This window comes from Acipenser ruthenus, chromosome 5, assembly GCF_902713425.1.
Source record: "Acipenser ruthenus chromosome 5, fAciRut3.2 maternal haplotype, whole genome shotgun sequence".
Lineage (NCBI taxonomy): Eukaryota > Metazoa > Chordata > Actinopteri > Acipenseriformes > Acipenseridae > Acipenser > Acipenser ruthenus.
Window position 1 is genome coordinate 84,609,478 of NC_081193.1, and position 12,184 is coordinate 84,621,661.

At 35.0% G+C, this 12,184-nt stretch overlaps 1 protein-coding gene across 1 annotated transcript in view; it reads right to left on the minus strand.

Moving 5' to 3' along the window:
- Window positions 1-11,977, minus strand: part of wdr27 (WD repeat domain 27) — a 120,997-nt gene extending 109,020 nt beyond the window's left edge. The window contains exons 1-13 of the mRNA XM_034004074.3: window positions 11,787-11,977; window positions 10,684-10,901; window positions 9,964-10,105; window positions 9,475-9,599; window positions 9,064-9,177; window positions 7,970-8,021; window positions 7,815-7,885; window positions 7,160-7,283; window positions 5,855-5,966; window positions 4,403-4,506; window positions 3,269-3,333; window positions 2,649-2,785; window positions 1,685-1,767 (exon numbers count right to left, since the gene is read on the minus strand). Of these exons, the coding sequence (XP_033859965.2) occupies window positions 1,685-1,767; window positions 2,649-2,785; window positions 3,269-3,333; window positions 4,403-4,506; window positions 5,855-5,966; window positions 7,160-7,283; window positions 7,815-7,885; window positions 7,970-8,021; window positions 9,064-9,177; window positions 9,475-9,599; window positions 9,964-10,105; window positions 10,684-10,872 (1,318 nt within the window). The 5' untranslated portion in view covers window positions 10,873-10,901; window positions 11,787-11,977. The remainder of the gene's footprint in view (window positions 1-1,684; window positions 1,768-2,648; window positions 2,786-3,268; window positions 3,334-4,402; window positions 4,507-5,854; window positions 5,967-7,159; window positions 7,284-7,814; window positions 7,886-7,969; window positions 8,022-9,063; window positions 9,178-9,474; window positions 9,600-9,963; window positions 10,106-10,683; window positions 10,902-11,786) is intronic.
- Between the last annotated feature and the right edge of the window lie 207 nt (window positions 11,978-12,184).

Here is a 12,184-nt window from a genome sequence, read left to right on the forward strand (position 1 = left end):
TGGCAGTAGAAAGTTACCATTATAATATTTCCAGTCCTACATTTTATCAGGCCTGTGGTTTTCCACAGTGTTTTAAGTGAAGCAAAATGCACCCTAAAGTATACTAACAGGAATTCTGTCTATCCTGCACATGAACATTTTATGATTTTTTTTTAATCTACCAATGCATAACAGCCAGGAAAAATAGCATTTATAATGAAAACCAATCTGCTTGGAAACGTAGGCACATCAATACTTATAGCCCTCCAACATTTGGCAGTTGAAGAACCCATTCAATGAGGTGTACCTCCATTCTTCAATCATTACACTGTTGCCTAACAGAGATATCAAGATTTTTTCTTTAGCATTTGCTTTGAATTGCCATTGCTGGGAGGTTAAAATATCAGTGTTAATAAAATGCTTTGCTATTATTAGATGTTAAGAATAGAAGGGTTATTCATACACTTTTATTTCATTCAAAATTTGTCTAAGATATCAAATGCGATGCAGATTTGTAATCCTACTGAACTACATGCTGTGTATACAGACGTTTAACAAGGCTAGTCACTGATAAAAGTTGAGTTCTTGTTACATTTTCAAGGACTGAAGCTAAAAAAAGATTTAGTTCAACCTTGTGGTAAGCACTATAGGCTCAGAGACCATGACCTTTTTGCTGGTCAAAGCCAGACACAAACTACCCAATTTAAAGCTACTTATTGACAAAGGTCATGTGCAAAATGGGACTAAATATTTACAGATCGGAAGGATCTGAACTTCCGAACAGCTAAATTTGATTGTGTTCATAAAGTGTTGGGATGGAAATGTATCTGACAGTCGGTCAGTTATTTCGTTCCTCATCATGGGCGTCTTGGGACTCTAGAGAGGTGATATGGCATTAGGTATTTATTATTGCACTTTACAAGCTATCTCTGGTTCATCTGCTTATGTTTTATTTCGCTAACATTACACTGTACTTACACATTATAACTAAGTCATGTCCCTATAGGAATCTATTAAAAACAACTGGGTGGCTGTGTGGTCCAGTGGTTAAAGAAAAGGGCTTGTAACTAGGAGGTCCCTGGTTCAAATCCCACCTCAGCCACTGACTCATTGTGTGGGGGTTGGTAGGGACAGGGTTAATGTCTGTCCCTGCCAGGAAAATGTGGGGGTGTAATTAGTTTATTTTATTTGATTACATGTTTAATTGTTTTATGATTTAATTAGTGTCACCTGCCTGGGACTAGCAGGCAGGTATATAACAGGTATCAAAATGTGTGTACTAGGTAGTCTGTGTGAAGGCAAGAGGCGTGAGGTACTGTGCAAACCTTTGTGTGATGAAAGTGTTTTATGACTGGTAAACGGCTTAGCCGTCCAGTGGAATGGTTTAAGGAAAAACAAAGTAGTGTTTAGTTTAGCACTCCATGTGGGAGTTAGGTTTTTCTTTTTTGTTAAAAAAATAATAAATACTGCATGAAAATATTTTAAAAATTCAATTTCTGTGTCTGGGTCTGCTGAAAAAGGGTAAACGAACCGAACATTAAGTAAAATCTTTCACACATTGTACATTCATTTTCTACTTGTTTTGCCTCGCCAATCAGTTGCCACAGACACCGTTTTTTATATTCTTTCCTGTTCCAAGCCACTATTTCTAATGCAGACTGCCTATCTGTGTGTCAAGACAGAATGATGAGAAATTGAAGCATACCTGATTTTTTCTGACAGGCAGGTTTGGAGTCTTCCCTCTTCGTTAGCTCAAAGTTTAGAGGAGAAGTAGGAAGTAAAGGGGTTCTGAAAACAAAAAAGAACAGCCTGTTAATGGAAAACTGTTTAAATGTTATTACAGTTATTGAGTCATAGCACATTCAGCGGTTTTATTTAAGGACACATCATATTTTTTATGCCTGTGACATACAAATCAAGAAACTAAACCAGCTTCAGTTTCCAGCTATAAAAGCCACTGAACACCTTAATATGCCAACTTGTAAGATATCATTTTTGATCCAACGCACACTGTTAAGGTTACAGAGTGTTTCCTATCATCGATATACTGATGTCGAATGACAGCGTTTTCTTTTTGTCATGCCTTACTGCTCACTTGAAAAGTAGGGATTGTCTGAACCTCTATCCTTTCCTCCTCTCATCCATCAATTCTACCCTGCAAGCAATTCTTGCAGTTCAGTCTCCTGGCCCACAATGCCATTTTACTCTGCACTATTTTAATCTCCCTGTTTCCTTTGCCAGCTGCTATGAAATTGGTTTCCTTGCGCATATGGTTTCCATTAATGTGTGCACAACCTTCCAACTGTGAGACTTCTGCGCTAGTTTCCATTTGGCTCCCGATCTCTCTTATATTCAAGTGCCATCTCACATCAATAATATTTTTTGTGTTGTTGTTTTTATTATTATTATTATTATTATTATTACATTCCTTAGAAGACGCCCTTATCCAGGGCGACTTACAATCATTACAAGATATCACATTATTTTTAGATACAATTACCCATTTATACAGCTGGGATTTTACTGGAGCAATCTAGGTAAAGTACCTTGCTCAAGGATATAACAGCAGAAAACATACATTGTGCCGATGTTTGACCCTGTTGTAAATTTGAGTGTACTTGCATCCTGTGGCTTCAATTTGAGAATAAACATGCAAAGTAAATACGTACCTGGCAACCACACATAGTGTCTCTGTCAAGCAACATGCCTGCCCATTAAAATGGTGAAAGGCTCTTGCCAGTGCTGTCAGATTAACCTCTAGCAGGGCAATGTGGTTTTCGAACATTGAAGTAAGCAGGCAGAAAACCTGGAGGGAGAGAGCCAGTAATTCCACATTATTACATATAAATACCCCACAGTAACTGTTCTTCTGAAAAACAGTTTCATATGGACACATCTGTGAGCCAAAACTAGTAAACTTTACATCCCAAATAATACAGGATTTATTACACCACAAAGAGCTAACTGCTGGATTATAAAAATACCAGAGGTATATTTTCTATAAATGTTTTTTTTTTTTTTTTTTTTTACCACTCTCAGTATTATTATTTTATTGATTATTGAGTTTTGGCATAAGAATTAGGCATTTGGAAAATAATTTTTAAACTATGGAGAAGAAAAAAAAAAACATAAAAAAAAATTACTTTTGATTTTTTTTGGTTTATTTCAATCTTCTTAGAAACAAACCGGTAAAAGTATGTTGCATACATTATTATTATTATTATTATTATTATTATTATTATTATTATTATTATTATTATTATTATTAATAATGAAAAGCAATACTTGCATTGTTAGTTGTGCCATGCTGTATTGCACAGGATCCAGCAACTGCGATGCTTAAACCAGAGTAATCTGCAGCAAATTAAAGTAGTCATGTACAATTACAACATACATAAACCAATATACCAACAAATGATTAATGATACAGTGTACTACCAGATGGGACTTGTTCCTGCCCTGCAATATGTCCTCCATGATCTGGTTCTGGTATTTCTCAGATTCAGATTTTTTTTTTTTTAAACCCACAATCGTGCCTGCTATCCCACTCAATGCAAGTGAAGCAACATACATACAGCTATGGCCGAAGGTTTTGCAACACCCTATAGAATTATCTCATTTTGCTTCATAAATTCGAATGAAACCTGCTGAATAATGTTACGTTAACATATTGAAAAACAGACAAAAAATTGAAAAATGTGACATTTATGAAATCTAACTTGAAATACTGTACTAATATTATGGCTTCCGGTAGACCTTTGCAATATCATTTTGCAGTTTATTTGATTACAGAATGTTAAATAAAAGATCTTAATTATGTTCATATAGTTGTTTTTTGTTTAAATTATGTCTCAGTCCTAAAATTCTATGTGATGCTAAACTTTTGCCCACAGTAACAGTGGGATGCTGCTGTGAAATCTTAGTTTAACCCTTTGTTTACAATAAATATTATTATTTTGTTTATTTAGCAGACGCCTTTATCCAAGGCGACTTACAGAGACTAGGGTGTGTGAGCTATGCATCAGCTGCAGAGTCACTTACAATTACATCTCACCCGAAAGACGGAGCACAAGGAGGTGAAGTGACTTGCTCAGGGTCGCACAATGAGTCAGTGGCTGAGGTGGGATTTGAACCTGGGACCTCCTGGTTACAAGTCATTTTCTTTAACCACTGGACCACACAGCCTCCTTTATTGTCTCACTCCGCAGGTCAATCCCAGAGCTAATAGCTGAACACCTTTTCATCACCTGGTTGACTGTCCTCCTGGTAACACCGACAACATTGCATTGCTCTTAAGCTTACATAGCAGTGCAAAATAATTGCTTGGCTAATAGGTAATTGGGATTTTGCAGCCGCAGTTGTTTGCACTACGCCTATCCTTACATCAGCACCTACATGTGAAAAAAGTCCATAATGCACTTACCTTTGAAGTGTAAAGCTGCTTCTATCTCAGAGGTAGCTAAATTAATAATTTGCAAACTGTCTGAACTTCCTATCCAGAAGCTGAAAGAATTCATGCTAGAAAAGCTTTAAAAAAGAGATAAAGAAACAATAACAGGGTAAGTTATAAACAAAGTCTGACTGGACAATGAGGAAACCAAATATGTAGGCTATTCATTGTATATTAACATTTTTCAACTTTCTTTTTTTTTTCAGACTACTGCCTCTAAACTTTGCATTTTAGCAATCAAAGTAGCTGTTTTAATTGCTTAAAACCGATTGTGTTCATAATCATGACCACTGTTTAAGAGCACTAAGATCAGTAATAATCATGCGCTGCTCTTTATTATGCAGTTTCCTTAAAACACCTTAGAAAACATTACAATCTTTTAAAAACACTAAAACTTTCTTTCTTTTTTTTTCTTTAGAAACGCATTAAAAAATTACATTACGATAACAAATATAAATATGTTATAGTTTCTTTAGAACATTATCATTTTATCAGCAATTACAGATTTACAGATTTTCAGCCAGTAAAAAAAAAAAACAGTTTCAAATGTATCCAGGATTGCCATACATTCTCTTCAGCTGTAACATCTTTAACTTGCACTTATCACAAAGACATTGTAGCACAACATGTAGCATCACTTAATATGGTTAAAATACAGTTACATAAAGGGATACTATATGTGTGTTATACATGGTTATCTGTTCTTGTTTCTGCAGAGATCATTATTTGCCATGCTTACTGACTATTCCAGCAAGAATGGCTTCTGAAAAGACTCCCCATGACGGGACATGGAAGCATATTAGTGTTGCGCTGTGCACCAAAGCACATAAGAGAAGCAGTGTGCACAGTACACCGATACAGTTCCTGACCAAACTTCCTATCCCCCTTTTTGTAGCTCCTTACTTAATTTTGACTTGTCATTGCAGACAAATCTCTTAAGCTAGTATTACCATTCATTCTGGTCACAGCCCTCTCCACAGTGAAGAGAATAAAAGGTACCCTGTTAACAGCTTTTTCTACCAGATTAAGTTTGTTTAGTTTATTCAGATTTTATTATTGAGGTTTGAATATAATTGAAAAAAGCACACAAACATTTTTATTCGTAGTCAGGAACTGAGAGACATGAATGTGAATGGCTGCATTATACATCATTCAATTGTATATCCCACATTACATGCTGCATGGTTTGATAACAGTGGTAGGTTACTTTAGTAACAATGACTGGATTACAAAACTAAAACAATGTGCATGATATAAAATGAAAACCATGAAGATTACTTTGAAAAAACAAAACAAATCAAATGTTAAAGTTTAACAGAAAAACAATTTACAATCCAATTAACTGCTGTAAACCTCTAAAGGATGTAGTTTCTTCAATTGCTATGAATTGACAACTTGATAAGCTGAAACTGTGACTGCGTTTACCTTATGGCTTCTTCATTTAATACAGGGAAATGCTTGTATGGTGTGATTCGGAGGACTGGCTTGGTAGTTTCCATTCTTTCTTCCCCTCCCAAGGTGTTTTTAGTGGGCAACGCTAAAATGTTAAACAGCAGGTTATTCAAAATGAATACAGAATGGCCTAAAATCTGATTGCTTGGTGTTTCAGTGAGCTCCAAATCCATGACCCAAAGTTATTTTTTTTTCTGTTTTTACCTTGAATGTTACCAATATTGTTTCACCATTCACCATGCTCCAATGGCAAGGTCAAGGTCAAATCTCCTCAATGTGTAACTTTTACCACCAAACACAGAAAGAGAAAATATTTCACAAGACATATCGGTATGTAATATAATCGAACAGAGGACAGGACACAAATATTATGCTGTAATTTACACTTCTACTGTCAGGATATGAAGTTTATTTTCTACTATCAGATATATTAGATCGGTAGATCTTGTCACCACATACTAAAGTTTCTGTTTTTAGTTTATAGAACATTCCTTTACTACAGCAACTGCAAAGACTGTGGCAGAAAGGTAAAATTGAAACTAATCTTGTGATTAGGTGGAATAATCTTAAGGATATATAATAAATCATGCTCCCATTCTCCCTGATATTCTGGTAGGCATGGTGAGTCCTGATGCAGTACAATGCGCGATGATGATCATTTGCCTGGGTAATCATTTACCAGCAACAAAAACGTCAAGGGTTGTATTTTTTCAATGTATTCAAATCAATAAATTACGGACACAATTCAGACATGGTTTTGGCCCAACTTATTGGTCAGGCACTTGTGTGTTTGTAATTACAAAAAAAAAATAATAATAATAATGAAGTCGCTTTTTCAAAAGTTATACTGAGTAACAATTGAGTTCAAATGTTAAACTTCTCCGAGTGCATTGGAAGGAGGGGTTTAATGGCTTAGTACACCGTTTTTTATAAATGTTTAACATCTGTTCTTGCCAGCTGTGTTCCTGTTATAGGTCAAATTTAGTCTCCGTAGGCGGCTTAAAGTTTGCAAGTGTCTGTGTATAACACACTAAAGGCCGGTTTCACAGATTCTGATTAGCTCTAGCCTTGGACTACTTTACCTAAACAACATTAGTTAGTCCAAGATGATTGATAATCACGGTCTGTGCAACCAGCCATACGTCTCAGAAACAGAACAATTTCTACTTGGAAAGACTGATGGATGAAACAGAGAAAAAACATCCTGAATATTAATAAACAACATTTTATCAAATAAATGACCACCATTGATCAACTGATCTGGATTTTTTCCATTACCTGATTTGCTGAGCTGCTTCTGTTTCAATTCCATGTTTCTCAGGTATCTTTGTTCGGTTTTCTGTAAATCTACCTGAATCACTAAGCGATACTGTTGGCCATCTAGCAGGCTGAAGACCCACACCTAGAAAAATAAGCAGGAATTGTAGTATAAGATGTATAAAATAAAGATTGTTTACAATGTCTACATTAAATATTTAAATATGGACCATTGTAGGTTTTCTGAAAGATATATTAATAATAAACCCCTAATGCTGTTTAAAGATTTTATATATAGCATACACATTCTGAAGATAAGACCCAGTTCAGCACAACTTGCCTACAGATTTAAAGCTAAGCTTGTTCTTATCTAGAATAAGAAATAAAGATCATTTTTCACAAAACTAGTACACAATAGATTTTTTTTGCAGGTGATGTTTGATTAGTTCTGTACAGAAAAATAAAATTGTCATAGCAGTACCTAATTCTGTCTCTGTATATACAGTAGCTTTCTCCACTTGCACTACGTATGCCTCTAGAATACATGGATGGTTTATTACTCTCCCTTCAGTACCCTCTAGTGTTTATGTATTATACATCATTAAAATGCTTCAAGATGCCTTAACACATACTGTAAGTATTTGCAGCAGACTGTATGCTGAAGAGATGTACATACCTGTCCATCACCAGATCCAGTAATAAGCTGCTTATGTTCTTCAGAAATGCACAGACTGAGCAAAGGTGATGCTAAACATAAAAAGTGAGTGTATTAGAAAGAAAAAACAAAAAATAAAAAAATAAGTATAAATATGAGCCAATACGAGAGTGTACCTGATAAAACAGCTGACTGATAAAGTACCTCGCCGTTGATTTGGTTCCACACCTTCAAAAAAAAAAAAAAAAAAAAAAAAAAAAAGAGTGAGTAAGACCTATATACAAAACATATATATGGTAGTGCTGGGACATATATTTGAACAGTCGATGAAATCACTGCATGAAATGTATTCATGAGCAAAAATAACCATGTTTGTATCCATTAAGGATTTATAAATGACGGTATCAAAAACATATCATGCAAAGGAAAACAACGCAAACATGATGCCTGAAATAAATAATGCCCATTCTACTGCACAGAAGAGTGTTTAAGGCCCTTTTGATAATACATTATAATTAGCTTAGGATAGAAGGTAGGAGACACATTTTGTATGCAATGTGTTAACAAGCCAATGTGTTGCTACTTTGTTATTTGATCCTTGCAAGAACTGACATCTACCATATGGACATGTAATAATGCATTCCCAGTGGGGGATGATAAACTTGATCACATACTGCAATTAGAAATATTTATTTATTATTATTATTATTATTATTATCATCATCATCTTGGAAGGGCGTTCTTTTCTCAATTCTCAACATCTGACTGCAACTTGTCAAATACTTGTTTGCATATCCTACATGTACAGCTACTACTATTATTATGTTATTATGTTTTCAGTAAAAGTAATAATATTTCTTCCAGTTTAACTTTTTTTTTTTTTTAAACCATCAAAATGAGGCCACCCATGGCTTCCAATGTAAGTTACCACAGAACACTGTGGACTGGGATCATATTGTGGGTTTGATACCCTGCTGAGACCAAAGTCTAAAATAATCACTCTGCGACAGACTGGTAGTCTGTTCAAAGAGTGCATTAATCCTCCTCGTTAAGGAATAAATTGCCAATGGGGACAAGAGTTTCCAGTTTAGTCCCATAGATGCTGCTGTAGAGGAGATGGGCAATGTTAAGCACAAACCAATTGTACTTCAGTATACAAGCCTAGCAATTATTTTATGCTCCATGTGAATGAAGGGAAATATTCCATCATTATTCCTTTAATATTTGTTCTATTTTTCACCATCTTATGAGGGTTTGTATAATACTGTACCTTAAATGTTCTGTCTTCAGAAACAGACACAAGAATATCTGGCTGCCAGGAACAGAACTCGGCAGCAGTCACAGAACCCAGATGACCTTTTAATATGGTGAAAACTTCCTCAAACTAAAACAAGAAAGAACAGTCAATGAAATAAATAACACATGCCATGAGTCAGCATCATGAAATAGTAGGTCACTATGCATGAAGTACATCCACGGCACTGCAGAATTGTTTTATAATAATTGCCCATGTAACGTTTTAAAATGTCGACCAATAATTTAAGAAAGTAGGTCACAGTGAACAACAAAGTTAACTGTCAACATGAGTTCTTAAATCCCCCCACCCCCATGTTTTTTTAAATATGCATTGTTTAATTTCAAACCCAAAAGCTTTTATTATGTTTAATAAACCAGAACCTACCTTAGAATTCAGCATATATATTTTAGCATCAGTACAAGCTGCCACAGTTCCATCATCAGGGCTCATACTTAAATACTGTACGTTTCCAAGAAGAGTTCCAATCACAATGCCCCTGGGTATCATACCTATATGTATATTTAAAACATAAGTTAACACTTAAACATAAAAAGTATAAATGTCATGGTGAGTCATGGTTTAGTGCCCTTTGTAAACTAGCTGCAGTACTCCTGAGAGTAACCTAAATGGCGCTTCAGTGCTGATTACTGTACTGTAATCGTAACTTTCTTTATGTCATTTGACTACTTTCAGACTAACACTGAATGGATGTTAAATATGCACGAATAGTACACAAATGGAGAAGCCACCTCACACGGCATAGCACAAAACAAAGAAAAAGGTTTTGTGTTTGACATGTATACCTTCCTAGTCCTTTATTTTTAAACTTAAGTTTAAAACATCAGGCAACATTTATGTATTTATGCATGTTACCTTGCATTGCTTGCTTATGACACCTTTCTGCTTCCCATACTATAACATAGTCTTCTGAAGCTGAGCACACTAGCACAGGCTCCTGTCTGTTTCCAAAAGTGACAGCTGTAATAGAGTGATGATGACCTTTAAGCTGCACAGACTGAGAAGATGAGACAAAAAAATACTTTATTGAAGAAAAAAAAACCTATGCAAATACAAATATTAAAAAACAGATGCTCTTCTTATCATAATTCATAAAACACAGTTTGTATGGGCCATTTTTAAACACCTTTATAGCTTTTAAAAGAATTCTAAACATAGACTATTGGCTCATATACAGCACTCGTGTTTTGCTCTGTGGGTTTCATGAAATGAAAAGTGCTGCTGTGTCTGCACCTTTATTGATGCAGTACCACTCTTTGTTAGTAATTACTGTACATGTCTGAGGACATTGTCATGATGTTATTGAAAATGAGTTGTACAGTATCTCAAAAGTGTCATGAAGTGAAATTGAAAATAGATAACAAATCCAAAAATAAATACCAATTCCTACATTTACATGCAATTACAGAATGGAATCTACTTTCTTAAATGTAACTAACTTGTTTCGCAGGATTTTTATTTTATAAAATAGAGTTTAACCCTGTAACAATTTAAACACGAGATAAGCCACTTAATAATACTAATGCGCTGTTACCATACGGTAATTTGTCTCAAATGTCATAATGGGTTAAGTACCTGTAAAGAGGGGTCACTGGTCTTCAGTATGCAAAGCTCATTTCCATGCAGAGGAAACGCACAGAAGCAAGGGCTGCATGCAGGCTGAACATGTGACACCAGAGCCCTGGATGTGACTGAATGTTTCTCCAGTAAAACATTCTGAAAATGATCTTCAGCAGTCTGCCAGGAATCAGACGGTCTTTCCATTTAACAAATAAGCAGCAACAGCACTGAAACTAGAAATAATAATAATAATAATAATAATAATAATAATAATAATAATAATAATAATAATAATAATAATAATTTAAAAAAAAATCTTATGTTTGCCATTCTGTAAAAGGGCAACAGTCCTGTCATTACCCAGCGAATAATACATATTTGATGTACAGTACTAGTTGCTGTCACCACTCACGTTTTGTTTATTTGAATCAGTATTTCCTTTAAATTGTGTTCAGGGACCCACCATTCAAATAAAAGGCATGGAATTTAAAAGAAAGAGGATAAGCCATTGAATGCTATTTACCTGCAGATTTCATTACCTGATCCTGCTAAACTGTTCTTAGATATTGTACCAGGGTACATAACTGTTTTAGGAAAAAAAAAATAATAAATGCAGTACTTCGAATAATACTGTTGTAAAATAGTTGATGGATTTTAAAAACGTCTTCCGAAAACGTTATTTCACTTGTTTACTCTCTGCTTTTATGTATATTATTTCCAAGAGGCACACATTCCTACGTGTACGTATGTTCCAGAAGTGCTGTCAAAACCAAATAAAGCAACAGTAAATACCAGTTAGCGACTGACGAAAACATTCTTACTAAAAAGACATCTGATTCAGTAACTAGTACACAACACTCCAATGCTACTCATATCATTATTATTATTATAATTCTAACGCATACAATTGGACAGAAAAAGTCAAGCCTACATATATTATTGTCAGTGTTTTAGTTTCTGGACAAGTACGTGTATTGTTTATTGTTACGCTGCTTAAGTTGCACACCGTCTACGTTTCCTTCACATCCCACAAAATGAACCACCTGTTTCACATTTGACAAAAGAGTAGATACATAACAGACACCAACAACTCTGTACATCTTAAAGGTATAACTTACAGTGTAAATAAAGAATGATTTACAAAATATTTACATCTGATATTCAAATAAATAAAACATTCAATATCCTCCTGCAGCAGCTTCTCAAAAAAAACAAACAAAAAAAAATGCGTGGTCGCCTGGCAGCGCCAGACGCTGGGGGAACGGAAACGCGGTTGGGACAATCAACAGAAAAAGCGAAAGACCCTATTCCAAAGAATTAGCAAAGCATGTACAAAAGTTAAATTACTGTATGGATTGATGCTGTACATTCACTCAGGAACCGCAATTGAAGTACGTTGTTGGACACTGCATCGTTCCCTAATTGCAAGATCAGATTCAGTTTTGTACCTCAGTCTTCGTCAATCTAAGGTATAAGAAAATCTACGGCATTGAAAAAAAAAAAAAACTAAGTCACT